The 26,860-nt window shown below is 44.3% G+C and overlaps 1 protein-coding gene across 4 annotated transcripts in view; it reads left to right on the top strand.

Moving 5' to 3' along the window:
- The window catches only part of FXN (frataxin), a 29,526-nt gene extending 22,887 nt beyond the window's left edge, over nt 1-6,639 (top strand). The window contains exon 5 of one of the 4 annotated variants that reach the window (XM_036261968.1): nt 6,397-6,639. In XM_036261968.1, coding sequence (XP_036117861.1) covers nt 6,397-6,514 — 118 coding nt within the window. In that variant the 3' untranslated portion in view covers nt 6,515-6,639. Of the gene's footprint in view, nt 1-3,213; nt 3,245-6,396 lie in introns of those variants that run through there. The other 3 variants (XM_036261962.1, XM_036261967.1, XM_036261965.1) reach the window with 3 other exon arrangements.
- The last annotated feature ends 20,221 nt before the right edge of the window (nt 6,640-26,860 follow it).

Raw genomic sequence — 26,860 nt, 5'->3', positions numbered from 1 at the left:
TCTTTCAGAATTTTTCACCAATGTTTAAGAAAGTTTTGCCTGGACCACCCCATGCCCAACGTAAAAAATTGCAAACCATCCACAAAAGGTAAAACTCCAGGGGCAGAACAGAAATCTGCATCTTTGACCAAGTCTCCAGGGGGTTCTGTGTTCACTAAAATCTGAGCTCTGCAACAGGAGGAAGTCAAGGGCCTCCAAGATGCTAAGAGACATTGTTTGGAAAACCAGACAAGGAGGAGAATGGACCTTTCCTTTTTTTCTGCTCAGAGACTCCGTGTGTGTGCGTGTGCGTGTGCGTGTGCATGTGCGTGTGTGTGTGTGTGTGTAACAAGGGCAGTATTTCCGGGAGCCAGCAGCCACCTCTGGTGAAAGGAAGTAGTCTGAGCAGGAGGAGATGGAGGAAGTTGCAACTAGGCTTTACTGATATCCCCCCTCCCTTGGCCCCTTCCCCTTTCCGCTTTCCCTGAGACTGGCACTGGGACCCAGGATCCGCCCCTTTCCCCCAGGTGGGAAGTCGGGCAGGCAGACGCTGGCCTTGTGGCTGGGGTGTGTCACTGATGAGGAGACCTGGCAGAATAGGGATTTGCTAGGGCAGCTTGGAAAGGAGGAGCTATGGGAAGCAGGTCAGCACTGGGAGGCGGGAGACTCCCTGTAGAAAACGTTCAGGACTGGATTTGGCTGCAATCCTACAAATACATTCTTCTCTAGGATTGGATACACGAGTTTAGAAGACAGGCCATTAAAATAAAACAAACAGTATTAATAATATTAGTAATCATGAGTGTCAGTGGTGTTGACATTTTTCTGGAACCCTTTTCTGAGTTGCCTAATGCCCAGAGAAGGAAAATAACAGTGTTTAGTAGCCATAAATAATGGGATCAGTGCACGTAGCTCGTGAGATGATGTGCCAGGGCTTGTAAATTGGTTTTGTTTTGGTCCTTCTATTTAGATGTTTGGGGTGTGTGTGTGTGTGTGTGTGTGTGTGTGAGATAGAGAGAGAGAGAGAGAGAGATTTCATGACTTTTTTTGGCCTCTGGCTCTTCATGATTAAAAACCAACTTTAAAGAGGTAGGAAGTAACATACACTCTTGATGGATCTGTGTTTATGTTTTAAAAAATTGGCTTCGTAAATTTAACTGAGACAAGGGAACTGTTAAGGATAGTGTTTTTGCCTTTATTTTTCATTTATTAAACTGACTTTTATGACTTCTTACATGATGCAAACCACATGCTAAGATACAAAGGTGAACAAACGCATTCCTTCCCCTCAAGGAAGTCGTGGTCTGGTGGAAGGAGTAGAAAGTGAAGGAGCCTGGCCCAGCCGGTGTGGCTCAATGGAATGAGCATCGTCCCATAGACTGAGAGGTCCCGGATTGATTCCCGGTCAGGGCACATGCCCGGGTTGCAGGCTCAAATCCAGTAGGGGGCGTGCAGGAGGCAGCCAATCAATGTTTCTCTCTCACATCGATGTTTCTATCTCTCTCTCCCTTCCTCTCTCTTAAAAAAAAAACAAAAAACATATTTTTAAAAAAGAAAAGTAAACGAGAAATAAAAAAGTACATGAATAAAATGCATTGTGCAAAGGGTGTGTACCATAGGCCTGCAGAGACCATCTTGTATTTATATAATCATATGTAAAAGGGTTTTTTAAATTATAAAAGGTAGTACAGTGTATAAACTGTTCTGCATCTCAGATTTGTTTTGTTTGTTTTCCTGTACAATGTACCCTGGAAATCATTTTACCTAGTAGCTGTGCATTTTATTTATTGATTGATTGATTTTAGAGCGGAAGGGAGAGAGAGATGGAAACATCAATGAGAGCATCAGTTGGCCGCTTCCTGCATGCCCCCAACTGAAGATTTGGCCCACAACCTGGGCATGCACCCTGACCAGGAATCAAACTGGTGACCTCTTGGTGCATGGGTCGCTGCTCAACCACTGAGCCACACCGGCCGGGATAGCTGTGCATTTTAAATAGATCCTCTGGTCCTAACCAAGTGGTGGGTAGGAGGAATTGGAACAGTACAGAGCGAGTCAGGTAGCAGAGTAAGGGAGGAGGGTTTCCTGTTGTAGCATTTTCATGGCTTGACGCCTGATTGGGAATGGGGTGTATCCAGGCTGGTGCCCCGTCGATCTAGTGGAGATTTCATTCACCCTCTTGCTACTGGCATTGGGGTCCTTGGGTTCCCTAAGATGGTAATTGAGAGTAAACCCCAGAGAAATACCCGGACAGATTTTACTAAGCTGAGGCTCGAGCACCGGGGAGGCAGTGCAGAGGAAGGAAGGTCCTGTGAACTGGCTGGGGGCTGGCTCTGCTATAAGCCGGGACAAAGCTGACTGGCTCGAAAAGGCAGGTTTGTGGAATCTCCCACGTTAGGGTAAGAAAGTAAGCAGTCAGAGAGGAGATAAAATTCTGCATTTTTTTAAACAGGGAGTGGAGAGCTGGTGACATTGCTCAGGTCAGTGTATCCCATGTTCTGTCTGACTACCTGGTCTTAACCTGGCTTACTGGCCACCAGGTGTTTTTGCATTTCCAGGTCCAAGTGCCTGTCCTGTCTGAGGCAGGGGATCTTTAGATTATTCCAGGGGAGAATCTGCTCATGCCTTTCCCTTGACTTTGTGTCCTTTCTTGGCTCGCAGCTGCATAACTCCAATCTGTACCTCTGTGGTCACATGACGTCCTTCCCTCTCAGTCTTGGTCTTTACAGCCAGCTTCCTATAAGGACAGCAGTCATTGCATTAGGCGCCCACCCTCCTATTCCAGTAGGACTCCGTCTGAATTCATTTAGTTACCTTTGCAATGATCACATTTCCAAATACATTCATATTCTGAGGTACTAGGGGTTAGGACTTCAACACATTTTTTTTGGGGGGGGGAGACACAATTCAACCTATAACAACTTTCCACCTAAATATCACAATAACCCTATTTACTAGGTCTTGACTCATAGTTTTAGAACTTTAGGAGTTCTAAATTTCAATCTGTCTTAAAACTTTTACCATATACATTTGTCCTCGAAGCATTAAACAAACAAACAAACAACAAAATATTGCCAATTGCAGAGTCCTCTCATAATTAATGCTTTGTTAGAGTTATTTCTGAGCAGTAAGAATGGGGCCAATTTTCATTTTCACTTGTACTTTCCTGTATTGCTTGTGCTTTTTCAAACAGTCATATAATTTTTACGTTTTGACAATTAATGACGGATCTAGATTTTCAGAGAAATGAAGAGAACCAGGTTCTTCTCTTTATGCTGGAAGGACGGTCACTAGGAGCCAAGCCAACGGGACCCGATGGGACTTGCGGGGAACAGTGCAGAGCACAGCCGGAGAAATGTGCAGCCCGGCGTGGACGGGGGAGAGGTCCGAAAGGGAGCTTAGAGTCTCCACCCCAGCATCTTCCCAAGTGAGTCCCACAGGCTCTGTGGGATGAAAGAATTCGGTGGCCAGGGAAATCCGGGACACACGGCACGCCCTGTCTCCCTCTTGAAAAGTTACCATGCACACATCTGAGAAACCTTCAGTGGGGAAGCCTGTCTAGCTGAGAATTTCCCAGACATCTGGATTCAGAATGCTTTTTGGGGAGCACCTATTGCATCTATTGACACTGGTGTTTTATTCTGTTCTGGTCCAATCTCATTTTATAGATTTAAAAAATTGCCCTGGCAGGTTTGCTCAGTGGTTAGAGCGTCAGCCTGCAGACCGATGAGACCCGGATTCTATTCCTGCCAAGGGCACGTACAGTTGCGGTTCATCCCCGGCCCTGGTTGAGGTCGCATGGGAGGCAACCAGTCAATGTGTCTCTCTCACATCGAAGTTTCTCTCTCTCTCCCTCCCTCCCTCCTAATCTGTCTAAAGATAAATGGGAAAATGTCCTTGGGTGAGGATAAAAAAAAAATTGAGGCCCAGAATGGTGAACTGAAGTCACACAACCAGTCAAGGACAAACCCAGTTCTCCTGGTCATTGGTCTGTCATCATGCCTGTCACCTGCTCTTCCTGCTCAGGGGGCCTATTGGGATGCACAGGTTATTCCCACTGGGTTTAGGAGAGCTGTGCTTAGAGCAATAGAAGCATATTTGGTTTGGACAGTTTTTGGATTTTTGTTGTTATTTTGGGAGGGGTTAATTTTGCTACCTGTGAAAATTCACAAGTAACTTAAACAAAAATTTTTAAAAATATGCTTTTATTGCCTGACTGGTGTGGCTCAGTGGTTGAGCACCAATCCATGCACCAAGAGGTCACCGGTTTGATTCCTGGTCAGGGCACATGCCCAGGTTGTGAGCCAAATCCCCAGTGTGGGGCATACAGGAGGCGGCCAATAGATGTTCTTTCTCATCAATGCTTCTCTCTCCCTTCCTCTCTCTTTAAACAACAAATAAAAACATTTTTTTAAATAAAAAATATGCTTTTATTGATTTTAGAGAGGAATGGAGAAAGAGAGAGAGAAACATTGATTGGCTGCCTCCTGCACGCCCCCCACTAGGGATTGAGCCCGAAACCTGGGCATGTGCTCTGACCAGGAATCAAACTGATGACCTCTTGGCGCATTGGATGACACTCAACCAACTGAGCCACACTGGCCTAGGATTAAACACATTTTAAAAAAAATATTTCTTTCAGAAGCTATTATGTTAGAGAAGCTTTTAGCTGTTCTATCAGAAAGAGCTCCACCCGCTCTTACTCGCTCCTTCATGATCCACTCATCGTCCACTGGTCACTGATAGGACCCTCCCAGGAGAGACAGATGTCTGTGGTGATGGCGACCCGACAATGGGGTTTCCTGTGGGTCAGACTGATCTCTCTCTCCACACTGACTCAAAGCCAAATACCAGCCCAGCTCCGCCTCCCAGGTCAGGATCCGCTTCTCAGGCGCCCGCTTTTCCTCTGATGACACACAATCAACATCTGCCCTGTCCGCGCCCTCGGAAAGCCCACCAGGCTAAGGGCTCCATCGGGAGAACGCACACAGGGTCGTCTCTTCTCTCTGTCAGTGGGCATCTGCCATGAAGTCACAGTTGGCACCATGGTGCGCTGGCATGACAGCCACCAGCACCCACACCGGGAGCTGAGGAACAATAGCCTCGACCGTGTCTAAGTGGGTTGAGTGTAATGTCCCGGAGGCACACCTACAAGAGATCAGTTCTGACACGCGCCTTGAGCACCTGTTGTGTATACTGCCACACTCCTCTCAAAGCTGACGCTGGGAAGAGAGGCAGAGGCATACAGGACTTTGCCCTAAAACCCAAGACGGTGCTCGAAGAGAGGCTTAAAATAAAATATCATAGGAGCTCAAGGAACTTAGCACCTGCTTCAGATGCAGGGGAGGATCAGAGGAGAAGGCCTTCAGGATGAGTCCAGTAGTGCTGGTGCAGAGGGTGGAGGATGAAGGCACTCCGTGAAGGGGTCAGCTGCGGGGAGGGTGGGGCTCTGGGTCAGGGGGAGATGGGAGCAGAGGTGAGCGGGGAAGTGTGGATCGCAGAAAGACAGAGATGTCCGCTGTTGCTGGAGTGCGGGGAGCACTGGGTGGAGAGGGATGGAAGAGATAGATGGGGCTAGATTGCAGAGGCCGCGAACCTGTAGACAAGAACTTGGATTGTGCTCCTGCATCTCTGCTCCATGCCGTGACTTGCAGGAAGGAGGAGATATGCTTATAAATTACATGGCTTTATTCAAAGAAATGAAGATGTCATGCCAGCTATTAAATTTGGACCTTCTGCCACAGTTAGTAAAAAGTCACAGCTACTTTTGAAGCATTTGGGGAGGGGGGGTCAATCCTCACCTGAGGATATTTTTCCATTGATTTTTAGATACAGTAGAAAGAAGGGAGGGAGAGAGAGAGAGAGAGAGAGGGAGAGAGAGAGAGAGAGAGAGAGAGAGAGAGAGAGAGAGAGACATCAATGTGTCTCTCAATTGGTTGTCTCCCACACGACCCTGAGCAGGCTAGGGATCTAACCTGCAACCCAGGTACATGCCCTTGACCAGGAATCAAGCCTGAGACCCTACAGTCTGTGAGCCAATGCTCTAACTGCTGAGCCAAACTGGCCAGGGCTGAAAATTTGGTGTTGTTGGTTTGCTTATAACCTAATATTTTATTAAGTCTTATATGAGACTTTGCATGCACAGAAATTAGGAAGTTATTTCTCATAGTTAATCTATGTATGTAACATTTTATGGTTAGCACTTATTTCTTCTCTTTTTAAAAGTAGTGTTTGATTTTCTTCTAAACACAGGGAACTTTGGGGTATGGGAATAATATCAGATCTGTTTTAAAAAAGATAACCCAGATGACTCTCGAGTCAACGTTGAGGATGAATTCGGTTAGATTGAGAGAAATTACAGGTGGGCGTACTAGTTTGAAACCGAGATTATTTGCTTGCTTTCATTCATTCCTTCAGAAAATCTTACAAGGTGCCAGACACTGTTCTGGGGGTCGCAAATGTCAGACTGAAGAATAGAAGTGAAACATCTGCTCTCCTGGCGTGTCCTTCTTCTGGGAGAAGAGAATACACATAGGAGCTCAGTGTGGGGTAGTGAGAAGCACGAAGAAGGAAAAGGAAGCAAGTGAGGATGCAGCATGCTGGGCGGCGCTCCTGCTGTTTTCAACAATTATTATTGTGGTGAAGTATACACAGCACAAAATGTACCACATAAACCACTTTTAAGTGTACAATTCAGTGGCATTAAGTACATTCGTGTTGTATGGCCATGACCACGATTCATCTTCAAAACTTGTTCTGGTGGAGCTCTTTTTGGTAGAGCCGTTGAAGGCTTCTCTAACACAGTAGCCTCTGAGCAGAAGTCTGAATAAAGAGTGAGAACAGGCTTTGAACTCAGGGAAGCATGTTCCAGGCCCTGGAAATGGTAAGATGATCTCAATAGCCCAGATGAGCATTGATACAATAGTTTGCTGTAGCTGAAACCCCACCCCCAGAGTACACCCCGGAGAATTACTTTCACCCAGAAGTAATTCAGTTAGTAGAGAGACCAACCCAGATCCAAGAAAAGACTGACAATTCGGTGCTGAGCACAAGATCTCATTCCTGGCGAGGATGTTGTACCTGTCCTGCAATCCTGCACCCAAGAGTATGTGGTGGTTGCGAATGCAAATTTATGAGGCTGTGAAGTCTACTGAGTTTTCTTTTTGAGTTATAGGGACCTTCTTCCATCAGATATGAGGAAGGAGTAATGGGTTTTCTTTGGCACGCCCTTTGGCCAGTTGGTATGTGTTTCGCTGTGACTGGAGCAATTAGTCATACATGACTGAGTATATTCCATTTTTCTGGGGACAAAGGACAACAGGGAAATGTCTATGCTATCTCTTCTATGTGGTCCACAGAAATACCTTTAGACCTTAATCCATGCATCCCCTCTAACCATTTTGCCATCCATTCATGTGTTCTGCAGTCTGCACCTGACCCCTGTTCAATGCAAGACCCAGATCGTGGCTTCTGACTTATTGGGGATATTTGGAAAATGAACTCGCGTGGTCACAGGTTTGGGAGCCATAGAACCAAGTGCTGTGCCACAGCCATGTAGAGGGAACGAGGCAAAGCACAGAGGGTACTGGAAAGGTTCTCCTCCTTTGAGTTGCTCTTCTCATTTGCTTTCCCTGGAAACTGGCAGAGAAACTTTTGAGTATGTTTGCCTTAGGTGGATGCTTGTTTTCTTAAGATATGAAAAGCAGTAAGAGGAAGTGGAGCTGTTCTGCCTGTAAGGAGGGGCAGCCCTTGTCTATATAGGCAGGGCCAGTGCAAATTCCTAGTGTGAGAATGTAGGGGTGTGTATAATGAGTCTGCAGAAATTCCTACAAGGCTGATACAGCATGCGTAGTGAGATTTGGATGTAGTGTATGTTTGGCAGGGAAAGCAGAGACTCTACAGTTTATCACGGTGCTACAAGTACAGTTTGACATGCCGAATAACCAACCCATTAATAACCGATCATCTCCCTGAGGTTTAATTTCACGGGTCCACAATCCATTATCTGAAACCCTTGGGCCATATGTTTTGGAATTCGGAGTTTTTCAGAATTATTGTACACATACTTAAAGCATGATGTAATACTTCCAGCAGAGCCTAGGGTGTTATCCCATAATTAAATCCATGGATAGATCCCCAGTGAAATGTATGGTTATTTGTACCAAGTAGAATCGGGAAGGACCATAAAGAGACTTAAGTCACCAGTTCAGGTGAGATTTTGCTGCCAAATTAGTTTAAGCACCAAGCTTTTGGTTTCAGAGACAACATTCTGAAGTTTCAGAATTGTGGCTAAGGAATTGTGAGCTTATATAACCTTCCTCTGCGTAAATCCCCAAAGCGGGCAATTGCTTGAACCAATCTCGCGAGCAACTACAATGTTATGAATTAAGAATCTGTATCTAAGCAGGAACGAATTGTTCAGCATCAAAAATCACATCCTTCTACACACAGTGGGTGTGTCTGTAATAGGAGGAACTTTGTTGGGTGATATTCAGTGTGCATCAGTGGGACCTGAAAACACAGAAGAACTAATATGCTTTGGCCGGATGTTTTGATCTGGCTCACCAGAAGGCAAAAACCCTATGAATCATCTCCAGCAAGGCAGGTGCAGGCCACAGACAACCGATATCTCCCAAGCGAGTTTGAAAGGATCTCATTACCCAGGATCCTAAGGGGGTTGTTGCCTTGTTGCCTTGGGAACCATAGGTAAGGCTAATTAACTCAGCTCCTCATTTTAGTGACTCCTCAGTTCTAGACACAATTTCTCACATTCATGGCTGCCTGGCAGTTGTCAGACCCACCCTGGAGACAGTTCCTCTGGAAGTTTTCACGTGGCACCTGCGGCTGCCGCATCTCCATGTGCGGACCATGCTCGCCAGACGGGCCACTCACCAGACCGCCTCTGCTTTCTCTCTCCTGGCTTTCGGATTAGCACGTTCAAGGCGAAGCCACCCGGACAGCGTGGTTTCTAGAATGACTTGGGAGCCAGGTAAGAAGTGGCATTTTGTTTTCTCCTCACGGTGGGTGTGTACCAGTGAAGGAACATACAGAACTTTCTAGACAGGAGCATTTAGTCATATCGAGTCAAGAAATTAATATTTGACTTTTGACTTATTCATATAAGAAATCATACCTTGATGAGGAGACCTCAGTTTTTCTATTCAACACACATTTATTGAGCACATATTACGTATCGCTGTAAGCTCCATCTGTGCGAGTGTACAGGCTAGAATACGTGCGTAGGTATATGTTGAATGTGTAACTAGAAATAGCCTTAGGACCCACTTTTGACTAATGTAATATAAGCAGGGAAGCTTATAAGCAGACTCAGCTGGCGTGGGCTTTTGCCTCCACTGTCCACCGAGTGCCTGAAGTGAAGGGACCATGTTGGGTCTATGAGAATCAACACCACAGGCAAAGCTGGCGGGGGAGAACAACTGGGAAAGCCGTGTCCCCTGCTTTAATCTTACAGCTGCTACACCCAGACTGGACCGTCTGCCTCCCAATATTCTGTGATGTGAGATAAAATGAAGGTCTATCCTGTTTGGCTGCTGTGGCTGAGATTCTGTTCTTTGCAGCTGATCATAATCCCGCTACAGTATCCTTCTAGGTTTTTTCCTCTGGATATATGGATGTATAATTGCTAACACTAACAACAACCTATGAGGCAGGTCATATTGTCCTCATTTTTAAAAGGGAAAACAGGTTCAAACAGGTCCAGTGAGCTCACCTCAGTCACACAACTACAAAGTGACCCGGCGGGGCCTGTGCCCAGGTCCGTCGGGCTCCACTGCCCCTGTTCTCCTTCCTGTACCGCGTGCCCCTCTCTAGAGTTCTTGGACTTGGCAGAGGAGACTCCTCCAAGTCTCTTTTAAAAGAATACATTGTTACAAGACCTTGAACCAAGAGCATTAACAAGAATTTGTTAAAAAGAAAAATGTGTTAGCTCAGATCCTACTACTTTTCATAATGCTTTTCTTTTTTGCACAGTTTTCAGTCCCTAATCATCTGTTTGCAGAGCTGTCACTATTCTATCCAGACTACTCAGTATTCTGCCTTTTTCAGTTAGCAATAGTATTTCTTTTTTTCATTCCTTACCCAAGGATAGGTTTTTATTGATTTTGAGAGAGAGAGAGAGAGAGAGAGAGAGAGAAAGAGATCTGTTGTTTCACAAACGTGGCCCAACCGGGGATGGAACCAAAAACCTAGTTATATGCTCTGACCGGGAATCGAACCCAAAAACTTTTGATGTACAGGATGACACCCCAACTGAGCCACCCAGCTGGGGCAACAACAGTATTTCTTGATATTTCGATATATCTCATAATATTAAAATTTTTTTTGACATTTGGGTTGTTTCTACTTTTTTTTTTTTTAGTCTGAAAAAAATGATATCAAATATTTTACTGATAATTTTAAAATGTTAACTACAGGCAGAAAACAACATTTTGGATATATTGGGTTAAATAAGATATTGCTGAAATAATTTCACCTTTTAAAAAAAGCTTGGCAGCATATGATATTCACATTCCATTTTTGTGGGGCAGAGCTGCCTTGAAACATCTCGCTGAATATTGCGCTTTTGCTGTCATTCTTCTGCAGAATTCTGTTGGCTGGTCATATCTGTTTATTCTTTCAATTGAATTTTAGAATTGTTTTGTCAAGTTAAAAAGATCCCTTGTGAAATTGATTGACATTAAATTAAACTTAGAAACCAATTAAAGCAGGAATTCACATAATTTACAGTATTTGCCATGGTGTTTCTACTTTTTGACTATTATGAATGAAGCTGCTATGAACATTCATGTACAGATTTCTCTGTGAACATACATTTCTGGTTGTTTGGAATAAATTCCCAAGAGTGAATCCCTGGGTTATATGGTAGTTGCATGTTTATTTTAGTATTATTCTTAAAAAGAAAAGAAACTGTTTTCCAGAATGTATGTATCATTTTATATTCCTACTAGCAATGTATGTTAAATAATATTTTTGACTTAAAAAATACTGAATGCTGCCCTGGCCAGGTAGATCAGTTGGTGTCATCCCAATACACCAGGATTGCAGGGTTTTTTTTTTGTGTGTGTGTGTGTGTTTGTTTTTAAGCAGATGAAAGATTTTAATAAACTTAAATGCTCAATAATGCATTTTTCCTTTGGACAGTATTTTCCTCATCTAGCTTATGTGAGATCTAATGGATTGCAGGTTTAATCCTTGGTCAGGGCACATACAAGAAGCAACCAGTGAATGCATAAATAAAATCAATCTCTCTCTCTCCTTCTCCCTCCCTCCCTCCCTCCCCCCCTTCCTCCCTCCCTCCCTCCCTCCTTCCCTCCCTCCCTTTCTTTCTGTCTAACATCAGTTTAAAAAATACTGAATGCAATCTGTACAATGATAAAAAATGAGGGCGGAGATCAATCTGTGCTATTACTACCTCAGATAAAACTTAGTTTGCATTTTGATTTATGCATTTCATTTTTGCAGAGTGGTATTCAAAGCATGTGCATTTTGTATTCTGTCATTTACACTGAATATTACATTGTAAGTATTATCCACAAGCTCCATGAAGGCAAAAACCTCCTTTTTTTTTTTTTTTGTTCATCATTGTATTACCTGTGTTTTGCACGATATCGTAAAGCTGGCTCAATAAATATTTTTTGTCTGAATAAATATTGCTATATACGTTGTAGTTAACATATATGTGCCCACATAATGTTTCTTTTAGTGAATATGACTTCATTTACTTAACGTTCCCTTGGTCGTGGGATATTTCCATTGTTTTGCATTTTTTGCGCTCGTGAATAAGGTGTTGATGAAGGGTGTTGTGCATATAGTTTTCTCAGCATTTGTACTGTTGTCTTAAGATAGGGACCCTGGGTAGTGACAGGGTCAAATGATTTGGGCATTTTTTACAAGTCTTGATGCATTTTATGAAAATGCTTTCTGAAGGGCCAGAGCAGTTTGCAGTGTCATTGCCAATGCAGCAGGGTCACCACGCCCTTGCCTGTCCTGGGGTTTGTTGTGTTTTTAAATTGCTGCTATTGATTGAAGTGGAAGCATCCCGTAATCAATTAGCATGTTGTATAACCTCAGTTTAGTGTCCCAGGCATACTATGCCAAATAAGTACCCATTAAAATGTAAGCCCATTGTTTTGGTCATGTCCCCAATACTCCCACTATTAATTAGTTACCCAACACATAATAAGCACAGGTGTAATTCAACTGTATCTCAGCCTCTAATTTCTGAGTGGCCTTACCATTTTGGCATATACAAAGTTAGTTGTAATTATTACAAACTATTATTTTATTGTTTAGGGCTTGGCAAGAATCATTATTGTTTGGAGCTTGGCAAGAATCATAGTTTTTACATTAGACACTCTAAGTAATCATATCCTTGTTTTCTATAAAGTCATACAATGAATTTATCTCGACCTTATCTATATTTATATATTTCTATCTCTGTCTTTCTCCCTGAGAATTCATAGGCAATCCCAGGTCCACAGAAACTATGCTTTTTATGTGTGTCTAAAATTAATGATCACCAGAGGCTTGACTAAAACTACAATGACCTTTGGACTGTTCAAGTGACCAACACAAAGTACTATTTCTTTATGAGTTGTTTGTCAAAGTCCAAGTAAGTAATGCTGTTGAACGCCATTCAGCAGGCAGTGTGTACTTACTCAAACTGATAGTTTCTGAGCAAGACTTCCAAAGCTGTGGCCACAGAAACAATGAATCTAGAGGCAACCCTTGGCTCTACCCAGGGAGTTATAAAGTACACGAAGTAAGGTATCATGCCAAAGTAGATGGACTATAAAACTTGTTAAAGGGGATCAATCACTGTATTTAATGCAGTGAATGCTGAGCACAGAGAAGGGGTTGTCTTTGCCTACTCCTCTTGACCTTCTTCTCAACACCGGCTGGTAGCTACAGGTGTTTACCTGCCCCATTTCTGCTCGGGGAGAAGGTGGGGCTGCTGCCTGCTTTGGCACAGTGGAGGAGGGACCCGGGATGGAAGTGGAATTCCTTATCAATTGGCGTGCTTACTGGGGGATCTCCACTGAACAGGTGTGACTAGGGATGAGGCCAGGGTAGAGTGTTGAAAGAGCACTCAGCAAAAAAAAAAAAAAAAAAAAAAAAGCAAGCCCTGGCCAGTTTGGCTCAGCGGTTAGAGCGTTGGCCTGCGGTCCGGAGAGACCCGGGTTCGGTTCCCGCTAAGGGCACGTACTTCGGTTGCAGTTTGTCCCCGGCCCTGGTTGGTTGTGCGGGTGGCAGCCACTCGATGTGTCCCTTCACGTCGATGTTTCTCTCTCTCTCCCTCCCACTCTATCTGTACAAAAAAAAAAAAAAAAAGAAAGAGCACTCAGCAGTCACGGGACCCACGCACCCACAGCCAGCCTGGTTCTGAGAGCTACAGTGTCCCCATTCAACCTTCAGGAAGCACCAGGGCACCGTGAGCAAGACTTCTCTCCAAGTTCCCATCAAGACAGATGTCCTCCATCCCGTTAGGACCACTGCAAGTGTCAACCAGAAGATACATGGCAGAGCTTCTAGTCCACCCCATGCATTTGTTTTCCTTTTGCCTCCAGTTAAATTCAAAAAAGTACCCAAAAAGTGCAGGTCTGTCTTTACCACTGTTCCCCAGGCCCCTAAATCACTGCCTTTCCCACCCACCTTTCAGCTCAGTACCGCTGCCAAGATGCTGAGCGTCCTTCCAGCCCTTTTTCTGCTCAGTTGCATACGTGTGCGTATTTAATGCATTAACAGGTTCACACAATATGTATTGTCCTGCAACTTGTCTTTCTCCTTAGCAGCATGTCTCGGAGAATTTTGCACATTGGTTCATGTAGACTAGCTTACTCTTTCTAACTGATGGAGGGCATTCCTCAGTCAGTCAGCAGATATACCTTACAAAGTTGTGACCCCCAAATCAGATAAAGCCAAGAGGTCATTTCAGTTCATTCAAAATAATGGGCACAGTGAACAACTTCAAACATAACTTAGAAGTCAAAACCCCCAACTGACAAGGGATAATATATGTATTTCTTTGGTGGGTGGAAAGAAGAATCACTCCTGTTATCTACAAATTCTGATCTTCCGGTAATCTGACATCTTTTCTCCAAAGTTCACCAAGAAAGTAAAGGTCTGCCTAGAGGGTGGGCATCTTTTTATCCAAAGGAAACTTCAGAATCAGACATGGAAATGGGATATCACATGTCACAAAATTGGATGAAATATAACCACACTCAATAACCTGCACACATCTGAGAAGTGTAATTTGCAATGAAAAGAGCTGGGTGCAGAAAACTACATACAGTGTAAGTCTGTTTCTATAAAGCTCAAAAGAAGCAAATCCAAACAATATATTGCTTAGGAAGATTACATGTTTTGGTAAAACTCTTAAAGAATTGCCTGCATAATTTAAGGTAGTGATTACCTTGAAATGAATGGGGGAGGGTTAGGATTTGGAAGCATGTGGCATCATCAGAAGCACTGGTAATGTCTTACCGATTATCGTGTGGTGGGACCAAAACACATTCAGCACATTGTATGGCTGTACTATTGCTTATCCAGCATTCCTTTTTTTTTTTTAAGTTAAAAAAATTTTTTTTTCTTTATTGAATTTTAGAGAGAGAGGAAGGGAGAGGGAGAGAGATAGAAACATCGATGAGAGAAAACACTGATGGGCTGCCTCCTGCATGCCCCCCACTGGGAATCGGGCCCACAACCTGGGCATGTGCCCTGATTGGGAATCAAACCGGCGACCTCCTGGTGCATGGGTCAATGCTCAATCACTGAGCCACACCAGCTGGGCCAGCCATTCTTTTTATGTCATTTAATTAAAATTTTTTTTGCTATTCCAACAGAGGAATAAACATTCTTGAACATATTCCTGTCAATGCTTGTGTGAGCATTGGGGGTGGAGAAATAGATGCCTAGAAATAGAGTGGGTCAAAGAGTGAGGAGACCGAAGTCGAGAAGGTGAATGCAAAACTCAAGGTCACACAGGCAGCAGGTAGCCGAGGCAAGAGTAGGAACAAGGCTAGTTTCTGGGGCTCTGTGGTGCACCTATTATCAGTAACGAAAACACCTGTCTTACCAAGGCAAGTGCCCCACTTTAGACTGTGATTTGACCCTTTCCCCATCCTGTCTGTCCAGTCCACAGGCAAAGCACAGTATCAGTTTCAGAACCTCAGGACACAGAACACAAGAGCTCCCTGTCCCAGAGGCAACAGAATGCGCTTTGTCTCCGGGGACGGTTTCCATGGGACGCCTCGGAGCCAGTGGCAGGGAGAACTCGGAGTTCTTGCCCCATTTTCCACAGTACTGTCCCTGTGGCCCATGGAGGCGTCTCTCTTTATTTCTCTGAGCAGATTTTGAAATGTTTAGTCTTCAGAGGGGAAATGTTTATTAGTTACTGAAAATGCTGTTGTGCTGGTTACAGGAAAGCACGGACAAAGGAATACATACAGTGTGTACCCAGAATGAAAAGAGTGGGTGGGAAAAACAAAGACAATGTCAGATAACAGCCATGCCAGCGAGTCCCTTTCTTCCTACCTGAACACATAACGAGGAAATCCCAAATCCAAGGCTTCTTTGAAAGAAATTAAACAGATGTTTTATTTTGTATGTGTATGTAAACGTGTATATACACAGTGGGGCAAAAGTAGGTTTGCAGTTGTGAGTATGAGAAACACAGTTTATTCTTGTATTATTTATTAATTATTGTGCTATTTTCCATATGAACAACTGTAAACCTACTTTTGCCCCACCCTGTATATAAAATAAATATGCCACCCAAACATATGTAAGTGGCAATGTCAACTCTCTATACTAGATGAAGTCAGTGGCATGGATTAAAATATTTTTTTTAAACTTTTCCTAAATTTTTACTAACTCAGGGAAAATCGAGTTTCCCCAAATATATCATCATTTTTTCAGGGGTTGGTTGGTTTGAATCAGGACTCAAACAAGAAATACACATTGCATTTCACTGACATTATTTAAGTCTTTGAGTCTATAGGTTTCTCCCCACATTGTTTTATTTCAGTGAGGCCTAGAGGGGTTTTCTTTTTGTCTTTTTTTTTAACAGGTTTTTTTTGTTTGTTTTGTTTTGTTTTGTTTGTTTTAGTGAGAGAGGAAGGGAGAGAGAAAAACATGTGAGAGAGAAGCATCTATTGACTGCCTCCTGCACACCCCCTACTGGGGATGGAGCCCACAACCCGGCATGTGCCCGGACCGGGAATTGAACCAGGACCTCTGAGTCCATGGGATGATGCTCAATCCAATTAGCCACAATGGCTGAGGCATCATTTTTAATGCACTGCTGCTTGTTGAGCAAAGTGGGTCATTGTCTTTTTGAGTTTTCCACATTCTGGATTTTGTTAATCATACCTGGGTAGCAGTGTTGTTTAGTACACTCTTTTATTCCAATAGTTCCTATAAACTGGCAGTTGGATCTAAAAGCTTGAGCAGACTCAGGTCTGTTATTTGTGGCAAGAATGTGTCATTTGTGATGCTGTATATTTCCATCAGATGGCATGTAATGTCTGGTGATCTTTTCTATGATGTTAGTGGCCACTGGTGACCGCTGCCTTGATCCATTATTTCATTAGGGTTTTGGAAATGCTGACATTCAATTTTGTCAACCCTTATTTATTGGCTAGAATAATTTTCTCACCAACTACTTAATCATCCTGAGATACAGTTTGTACAGGTCTTAGCTTGGGTTTCCAGGGAAGCAGAGCCTTGAGGCTTTATTGAGAAACCTGGTCACAGGGGAAGAAGTGAGGTATAGGGAAGCAGAGAGAGGCAATTCAAGGGAGCCTCAGCCAGTAAGCTGCTGCTTCAGTCACCTGACTGGTTGATTCTTGTGACTTGATTTCTGAGAAGTGATATAGACTGAGTCTCAGGATAGTTCATTTTGGAGAAAAGGGAGGAATATTTATTGATCAGCTTTTATCCCCCACTGGTAGTTTAGAACATGAAACATTAATTCACAGACACTTTAGGGTGGTGATGTATGGGCACCTGAGTTTCCATGGATCCTCACAGTGGCATTAGCAGAGAACCACTGCAGTGGGAGGTAGGAGATTTGGCTATTTTGGGTTGTTCCTGCATGAAGTTGTACAGAGGTCACCTAGAACTTGTTGCAGTGACCACCTACCAGGTCATTGTATGATGGGCATTTTGAGTAAGCAGACCTTGAAATTTTTTTCAAGAAAAATATATAGTGAGTTCTAAACAATAATTCCAATTCCAATTTAATATGCTTAACTTCTTTGATTTTTTAGACTTATCTCTTTTATACTGAAAAATCTTAATTCTTATGGACTTTAACATAATTACTTACTACTTACTACTATTTTGGTTACTGAAAAGCAATCTGTTTTTTTTGTTTTTAACAGTCTCTTCATCCTTAGGATATATACCTAAGGGATGTAGAGTCAAATAATTGTGTTTTAAAGTCACATGACAGCCCAGCCCATGTGACTTAATGGATTGAGCATCATCTTATGTGGATTGAGCATTATCCCACGCACCAAGAGGTCACTGGTTCGATTCCCAGTTAGGGCATGATTCCCAGTTAGGGCATATTGTAGGCTTGATGTTTCTATCTCTCCCTCTCCCTTCTTTTCTCTCTCTAAAAAAAAAAAAAAAAAAAAAAAAAAAAATTAGTTAATTAAAGCATATTTTAAAAAAAAATCACCTGACATAATTTCCCTTTACATGGGTAAGCCACAAATTGGTAACTACATTCATTGATTGCATTTTGCTTTTAAAATTTTGGATTTATGACACAGACACTAGGCTGGGGAAGGCAGGAAGGCATGGAAGTAGAAAGGAGGGGGCCAATGAGGGGGGGGGAGACATCTATAATACTTTCAACAATAAAAAAATTGTTGAACCACCAGTTCGATTCCCGGTCATCATGTAGGAGGCAGAAATCAATGTTCTCTCATCGATGTTTCTATCTCTCTCCCTCTCCCTTCCTCTCTCTAAAAATCAATAAAGAAAAAATAAAATAAAAAAATCAAGCAAACATGTATGTTTGTGTTTCTGCTTACTTAGGTAAACAGTGGCATACTATATACACCTTTATTCATCTTGTAAGCACTTTGAATCTGACAAACTACTGTTCACTTTTTAAAAACCTGTCTTCTAGGCTTGCTCTACCCATTTCTTGGAATAATTTGTTGATAGGTACCCCCAGAAGTTTAAGGTAGATGAACCTGCCCTGGCAGGTTTGGCTCAGCGGCTAGAGCGAAGGCCTGCGGTCCAGAAAGACCCGGGTTTGATTCACGCTAAGGGCGTGTACCTCGGTCGCAGTTTGTCCCCGGCCCTGGTTGGTCGTGGGGGTGGCAGCCACTCGATGTGTCCACAAGTCCATGTTTCTCCCTCTCTCTCTTCCCCTCTCTCCCTCCCACTATATCTGAACAAAAAATGGAAAAATGTCCTCGGGTAAGGATAAAAAATAAAGTAGATGAACCTGAGTTTCCTAAAGCACTGTTATTCATTGCCTTTTGGCAAAGGTTCATGTAGGGAGGAGGGAAGGAGGGTTTGGCAGTCTAGAATGAATGGGAGGGCATGACCTTCCCAGGCATTTTTCTTATTGTGGTAAAATACACATAATGTAAAATTCACCATTTTAACCATTTTTTTAGCATACAATTCAGTAACATTAAGTACATTCACATTGTTGTACAATCAACACCGTCATCCATCTCCAGAACTTCTTCATGAACCCGAACTGAAACTCGCAGACATTAAACAACTCCCCATTACCTTCCCGGTACACACACACACACACACACACACACACAGATTTTAAATTGATTTTTAGAGAGAGAGTTGACAGGGAGAGAAACATCCATCGACTGCCTTCTGCACGCCCCACTTTGGGGACCAGCCGGCATCCCAGGCATGTGCCCCGACCGGGAATTGAACCAGCAACCTTTCGGCGGGAGACGCCCAACCAACTGAGCCGCACCTCCCCAGGGTTTTCAACAAGACTAAATAAAGAGGAGCGCCTGCTTGCCAGGTGCAGGCTCGGGCACTAGAAGATTCTGCTTCCCTGGCTTGGCAGGGATTCCGCTGTGACCAAACAGCTCGGGTTAGCACTCCCGCCCTCACCTATTGTCCCAGCGGGAGGAACCGGTATTTCCGGATTCGGGCCTCAGACCCTGTGATCCCGGCTAAGGGTGAGGTTGGCGGGGGAGGGGAACGGAAGCCGATCACAAAAGTTAACTTTCCACCAACGTTATTAACCTGCTTCCCACCCACCCGGCCGCCAACAAAACAAAGACCCCAGTAACTACCAAACACACACACACTGGCCGGAGCTACCCCCTTCCGAGCGCACAACCCTGCAGAGGATTAGAAAGGCGACCTGGGCACGAATTAAGAAGCACAGCGCATTCCGCTCGCCCTGGGCAGGAAGAAAGCTCAGCGAAGTTGGGCAGACAAGGGAAGGGGCAGGGCGGCAGGGCGGCAGGGCGGCAGGGCGGCAGGGCGCAGGCTGGAGTGACGAGGCGGTCCTGCAGCCGCCGCCCCTGCCCCACCGCTGGGGGGCGTGTGTGAGTACCCCTCCGACCTCTCCGATAACCCAGAGTAACGCTGCAATAAGCTGCGTCTCCTTCCTACGGGTGTCCAGGAAGCAGGTGACAGCCGCCGCCCACCCTCGTCCCCTGTGAGCCGCCGCTCCCCGGCTCGCCGCCGCCCAACTCTCTCTGCCCCCCACCTTGGATCTATATTTTTTTATTTCTCTCAAACCTCCAAACAGGAAATAGCTTGAGTCACAATAATACACAGGAGCGGTTGCGGAGGCCACTTGCGCCCGCCCATTCCAGGGGCAGCCTCCTGCTCTTGGGCTCTGGCGAGGCGACACCAGCGACGCGCGCAGGGAGCAGGGGACAGCGGCCCAGAAGCGGGCGCCGCGTGGGAGCGCGCCCAGGCGCCGACGACAGCCGCCCGCATCCTGCGCCGGACTCCGCCACCCGCCGACGCCGCCCGCCTCCAGGCAAGTACTGCACCCCCCGCCCTCTCCCTCCCAGGCCCCGGAGCGCCCCCAGAGCGTCCCGGTGCTGCCCGCCGCCAGCGGGAATACAGTCGCCCCAGGCGCCGCAGCCCTGGCTCCGCCGTCGCTGGGAGACCTTCCTCCTGCTCCAACTTTAGTAAGGAAGGGATTTGCAGGGTGTGGCGGGGCGCTTGCACCCTTGATCCGTCAAGAGGACGGAGGTGAGGGGCAGAGCGAGTAAATGAGAGTCGATGCGCCCCCACCCCATCTCCTTGAGGTCTACTTTATTGAGCATTGATTTTTTTTTTCTTTCTGGGGGATGCTTAGCTTCTTTTGCTTCCCTGTCCCCTCGGGGGACGAAAGCGCATCATAGGGTTTGCCTTGGGAAATCGTTTAGAAGTGGATTCGAGCGCGCACCTGGGGCAGCTACAGGTACCTGGGAGCCCCCTTTTTTTTCCCCTATCTGGCCTCGCGCCATCCCCCCCCAAGGAATGGGAGCTGTTTCACTTCCTGTTGAGCTTCTCCTTAACCAGATTTAAAAGGCCTCTGAGTTTCTATTGGCACTGCCAGCATTTGCAGTATTATCTGGAGGGGGCAGGAGACGGTGCCTTGGGTTTACGCGGGTCTGGGGTTAGTTGAAAGCGGGAAAGGCTGCCGGAGCTGCGCTCTGAGTCCCAGCTGCGGGGCTTGAAAACCCCGCACACCTGCGAGCCGGACCACAGCCCAGCGGTGCTCGCGGGCCCGCGCAGCCTGCAGAGCCGGGCTCTGTGCCGCCAGCGCCGCAGGACTTTGGAGAACCTTTATTTTTTTTTGCACTTTCGTAAGGGAGGGGTCGAGCTTGTCAACATGCTGGGCGTTGTCAGTTTTCTAGGGCTGCTTTGCAAGGTTCTTCTATAGGGAACTCAGTCAGAACTGAGTTGGAAATCTTGATGTTGGATAGAGGCCACCGAATTCCAGGCATTCTTTGAGCTTGAGAAGGGTATTTTGAAGACTGTTTTGAAGTCTGCGTGAGGACTTTCTGCGAAGCTGCGCCTCTCCTCTCTCTGGCTTCTTGTCCTCTGGAGCTGCTTCCTAGTGCCCGAGGTGGGTGGGTGGGTAGTCTTGGGAGCCTTCTTCAGCCAGGCCTTCTATCCAAGTTTCTCAGTGCATTTTTACGAACAGTGCTTGGTTGGTAAGTTAAGTCCTTAACCAGTTCGCTTGAAAGATCAGCCCTCTGTTTCCGGGTGAGAGCACCTGGTTCTAGACTTAGACTGACAGGGTGACGTTCTGTTTACTTTCAAGTGCTCTGCAGACGTGCCGCTTCGAGTGCGGTGCACAGTCCAGCAGCGTCATCACCTGGGGACCTGTTGAAACACAGGATCTTAGGTCCCACCCTGACCTGCTGGATCAAGATCCATAAGAAGCACAGTCGAAGTTTTCTGATGCGCTAAGTTTTCTGAAGTGATTTTGCAATACATTTTCTCTTTTCCTCTTAAATAAAGTGGGAGGGAGGGGGAGAGAGAGAGAAACATTGATGTGAGAAAGAGATACATCAATTGGTTGCCTCCCGCAGGACCCCAACCAGGCCAGAGATCGATGGGGAAACTGAGGTACATGCCTTTGACTGGGCATTGAACCCATGACTCTTTGGTCCATAGGGCTGATGCTCTAGCTGCTGAACCAAACCGGCCAGGGCTATAATACATTTTCATCCAGTCCTACATTTGAACCTTTTTGCCAGACTAGGACCAACACATTAGAGCTGGTGGGTCACAGCCCTTCCATCCCAGGGTGGCAGGCTCCTTGCAGTATTTGGGCATATGGTTAGCATACTAGCTTGTGAGCTTTTTGTTTCTCAATACTTTTATTCTGTCACTGTTGTTGATAATGATAAAATATACACAGCATAAAATTGACCATTTTAACCATTTTGAAGTGTACAGTTCAGTGGCTCTAGTACATTCATAATGTTGTGCAACCATCACCACTATCCGTTTCCAGAACTTTTTCATTGAGCCAAGGAGAAACTCTTGTTCCCATTAAACAATACTCCATTACCCCTTCTTCCCATCTCCTACGCTTCTGGAGACTATTAATATTTTTTGTAGGGTACAGTAAAGGTTGATCAGGAATGTAAAGTAAGAGTAAAATCATGTTCACAGACTATAAACAAACATTTGGAGATTCCTTGGTCACTGGCCTGGGCCAGCAGCTACTTCCAGATTCTTAGAGTGCATGTGCTTTCTTTTAATAGTGACAACCCTGACCCAGGAGGGTTTCCTTTTTGGTTTGGCTGGAAAGACTGGAACAACCCAGGGCTCAAGCTGCACTAAGTAGCTAAGCATAGATGCCTGGTAAAACATATCTCTGTGCTTTAAACTGGCTTCATCTCAGATGGCCTGTTTATGAGGCCAGGAAGCCAGGCCAAGCAGAATAGGGAAACTGAGGCATAGTTAAACAGCACTTTGTAGCCATCTAGAAAATCTAGATGCCAAGCAGTTTGCACCATCTAGCAAATCCTATCTTCCCTAAACCAGGGACACTTGAGAGTGAATAGTTTATACTTCTCCCCAGTCAGAGGGTAAATAGCTTAAACCACCCTACTCAGGGAGACAGACAGCAGAAATCCAATTAGTGCCATTTGCCAACCACATCCAAAGACAGAAGTTAAGAGAATAACTCTCATTTGGGTGCATCAGCATAAAGCCGCTGTATATTCTATTGAGATCCTTCCCTAAGATCGCCTCTGAACACCCAGCCTTTAAAACCCCTCAAAACTCAGGTATAGTGGGAGCTGTCCTTCCCAGGAGCATACCTGAGCCCACTCCCTTCTTCCCCCCACAGTCATGCATCTCCTAAACTCTAAGGGACCCCAGGAAGCTTGCAACCAGGGCAGCAATGGGCCGCGGCAGTTTATCTCAGACAAACCTCCTGAACCTGTCCCCAAGGCCCCCTTTCCTCTGACTTCTCAGTGAGCCAAAGCAGCCCAGCCCTTCATTGTTTCACTGTCCCCGGCTTTAATAAGCATTCTCTAAAATCCACCTGGAATTGTGTTGTAAAGTTTTCCTACACGAAGTCAAGAACCCACTAGTCCTAGGCAGACCCACCAAGGGTCAGGTCCCCTTTCCAGTAACATTGATATTAGGTTTAGTTAGTTGTTGTTGTTTTAAATACTAACTCAAATTCATTTTTGAAAGTAGTTGGAATAAACCTTAAGGAAAAAAGTTATTGCTTGGTATATAGGAGGAGGGCATAGCAAGACTTCAGAAAGACTTGAAATAATTTTCTAAAATCGTCCAGACAGTTTTTTTCCTGCTTTAATGTTAAATGAGTAATGGTTCAACAATATTATTTCTAGTTGCAAAAAATGTTGTATAAATTAGGACAACCTTGTAACAATGAAAGTCATCTGCTTGCATCTGCGTAAAATTGTCCAGCTTGTGGTTTGAGGACATGCTTTTTGGTGAGAACATAAATGTGACATTGTGAACTAATAAAAATGGTTTCATTTATGATCCCAAAGAGTCGCCTTGGCCTGTTTGGCTCAGCGGTTAGAGCGTCGGCCCGGGTTTGGTTCCCGCTAAGGGCACGTACCTCAGTTGCAGTTTGTCCCCGGCCCTGGTTGGGTCGTGCAGGTGGCAACTATACAATGTGTCTCTTTCACATTGATGTTTCTCTCTCTCTCTCTCCCTCCCACTCTATCTGAACAAAAAATGGAAAAATGTCCTCGGGTGAGGATTAAAAAGATAAAATAAAAAGTCATTTTTACAGATCAAGAATGTGGTTCAGAATGCATGAGCTATCAGTGATATCAGGAAGATTTAATAAATAGCCAAATAGTGGCAGATTCTTCAGATTCTTCCCAGATTAGTTTTTCTCTAAGACCCTTGACTTTGCTTGTAGAAAGACTTGCATCACAATGAGCCTATCAGCTTGTAGGAAGGAACTTACAGTTTCCTTTGATTGAAAAGTCCCTTTGAAATGATGAATGAAGATCTTTCAAATGGGCAGAATTTGGCAGAAAATCCTCCCACTTCAGGAGATTCTTGCATTCCCAGAATTTCAGATTGTTATTTCCTTTTCATTCTAGTAAGGCAGAAGAGAAAAGGTTCCCCCTCATCCACTGTGTTTTCTTCTGAAATATCAATCTAATTTAGTGTTTTATTTGGTGAACAAATGTTATTTTTTAGTACACATGTGAGAAAAAAATTTCTTAGGCAGTATTCAGTGAATGGTTTTATCAGTGATTCAGGGATGCCAGGACAGTCACTAGGGGAGTTTACTAAAAATGGAAACTCCCAACTACTCTGTACCTGAATGAGAATCTCTGCATCAGAACCTGTAGGTTTAATCACACCTTGGTTGATTCTGACACATAATTAGGTTTGGGAGTTGACAGAATAAACACACACACACACACACACACACACACACACACACACACACTGAAATTAAGATACTGGAAAATTAATCTGAAGGTACAAGAGGACACAATTTTATATTAAACATGAAGTAAAATGGGTAATGATTTCTTCCTTAAAATTAGGTAGAAATTGTTTCAGATTTGGCAAGTCCAGTCACCGCCTTTTGATGCTGAGCATCATTCTCGAGATCTGAGGTTTAGAATTCTGAATGTCCTGAAGAACCTACTGGTCTTCATAGGAGAAATCGAGGTATCGGATTATTTTTATTTTTTATTTTTTTCTTTATTGATTTTTAGAGAGAGAGGAAGGGAGAGGGAGAGAGAGATAGAAACATTGATGAGAGAGAACATCGATTGGCTGCCTCCTGCATGCCCCCCACTGGGGATTTGGCCCACAATCTGGGCGTGTGCCCTGACCGGGAATCAAACCAGCGACCTCCTGGTGCATGGGTCAACGCTCAACCACTGAGTCACACCAGCCGGGCAAGGTATCGGATTATGTGGTTTAGCATCTCCAAACATCTGTTGAGTGCCTGTTGTTAATCAATATTTTCAGATATATTCTCATTAAATCTTTATAATACCATTGAGAGAGCTATTTCTTTTTTCCTCATTTTACAGATGAGAAAACTGAAGCCAACCTGGGTCTTCCTACTCTAGACCATGGTTCTTTCCATGGTTGTTCCATATAGAATAATAAATCTTTGCCTGCTAACTCCTTCACCCCGGGAATCTAAGTATTCATTAATATCTTTTGGAACATCAGATACTGCATGCACTAGGCCCCGAGGCAAATAAGAAGGTGAGCCAAAACTGAAATAAATTCCCAAAAAACAAAGCGTTCTTTCCCTGGTACCACAAGACCTCTGACAAGTGATCAGTTAGAGTATACTTGGCTTGAACATTAGTGTCCAGCTCCCAGAGAAATAAGGCATTCTCCATATTGCGATTGGTCAGCTGTGCCATCTCTGCAGATAGGCTTGACGGTACCTACGTGGCACCCCGAGATGCTACACAGTGTAGAAGAAAGGGCACAGGAAGAACTGGCATCTGCCCTGAACCGACTGAGTGGGAGTCAACATCATACACTTGGAGCTTCCACATCCTGGGGTACAAAATGAGGGGAAGATGATTATTCTTCTCTAATATTATAGTAGGGACTCAAAAGGACCTTATTTGTAAAGGTGCCTGTAAATTGTCCTATGATAACAAAAAGCTATCTTTATTGTCATTTGGGAGAAATTTACTGTGCAAAGGAGACAGAAAAAGTCAACATTTGATGTACCTAACATCTTTTAGTTAACTGAGTCTGTTTGTAATTCTCTTTTAGCTTTAGGCTATTAAAAACAAAACACAATTGTATTGAGATGTAATTCACATACCATACAATTTACCTATTTAAAATGTACAATGTATTGCCTGGCTGGTGTGGCTCAGTAGTTTAGCATTGACCCATGCACCAATAGGTCGCCAGTGCAATTCCTAGTCAGGGTACATGCCCAGGTTTGGGAGCTGATTCAGGTGGGGGAGAATGCAGGAGGTGGCTAATTGATGTTCTCTCTCATTGATGTTTCTATCTCTCTCCTTCTCCCTTCCTTTCTAAAAATCAATAAAGAAAAATTATAAAAAACATAAAATGTATAATTTATTGGTTTTGAGTATATTTACAGTGCAACCATTACCACCATCAATTTTAGGACATTTTTATTGCCCTAGAAAGAACAGAACTCCTCCCCTTCTACCATTTAGCTGGCAAATCCCAATCCCTTTTGTCTCCCACCATAAGCAACCACTAATTTACTTTCTGTCTATAGATTTGCCTATTCTGGACATTTCCTGTAAATGGAATTATACAACATAGGATCCTGTATGTCTGGCTTTTTTCACTTAACATCATTTCGAGTTTTATCTACATTGTTGCATGTATCCATGCTTTATTCTTTTTATTGCCAAATAATATCCCATTGTATGTACACCACATTTTGTTTATTCGTCTCTTGATGGACATTTGGGTTGTTTCTACTTTTTGGCTATCATGATCAATGTTTGTGCGAACATTCATCTACAAGCAGACATATATATTCCTTTGGGGTACATACCTACAAGTGGGAAACATAACTCTATATTTAACATTTTCAGGAACTGCCAGACTGTTTTCCAAAGTGGCTGCATCAGTTTACACTCCCACCAGCACTTAGGAGGTTCCCAGTTTCTCCACATTCTCATCAACACTTACTGTCCGTTTACAGTATGTCTGTTTTTATTTTAGACATCCTAGTTGGTGTAAAGTGATTTTGAGTCACACTTCTCTGATGGCTACTGATGCTGAACATCTTTTCATGTGCATATTTAGTAGGCCGTTCTTTCTTGATTTTTAAAAATTATTTTCTGCCCAGCCGGTGTGGCTCAGTGGTTGAGTGTCGACCCATGCACCAATAGGTCGCTGGTTTGATTCCCAATCAGGT

This window comes from Molossus molossus, unplaced genomic scaffold (assembly GCF_014108415.1).
Source record: "Molossus molossus isolate mMolMol1 unplaced genomic scaffold, mMolMol1.p scaffold_m16_p_14, whole genome shotgun sequence".
In the NCBI taxonomy this organism is placed as follows: Eukaryota; Metazoa; Chordata; class Mammalia; order Chiroptera; family Molossidae; genus Molossus; species Molossus molossus.
This window is presented reverse-complemented; position numbering and strand designations above follow the sequence as displayed.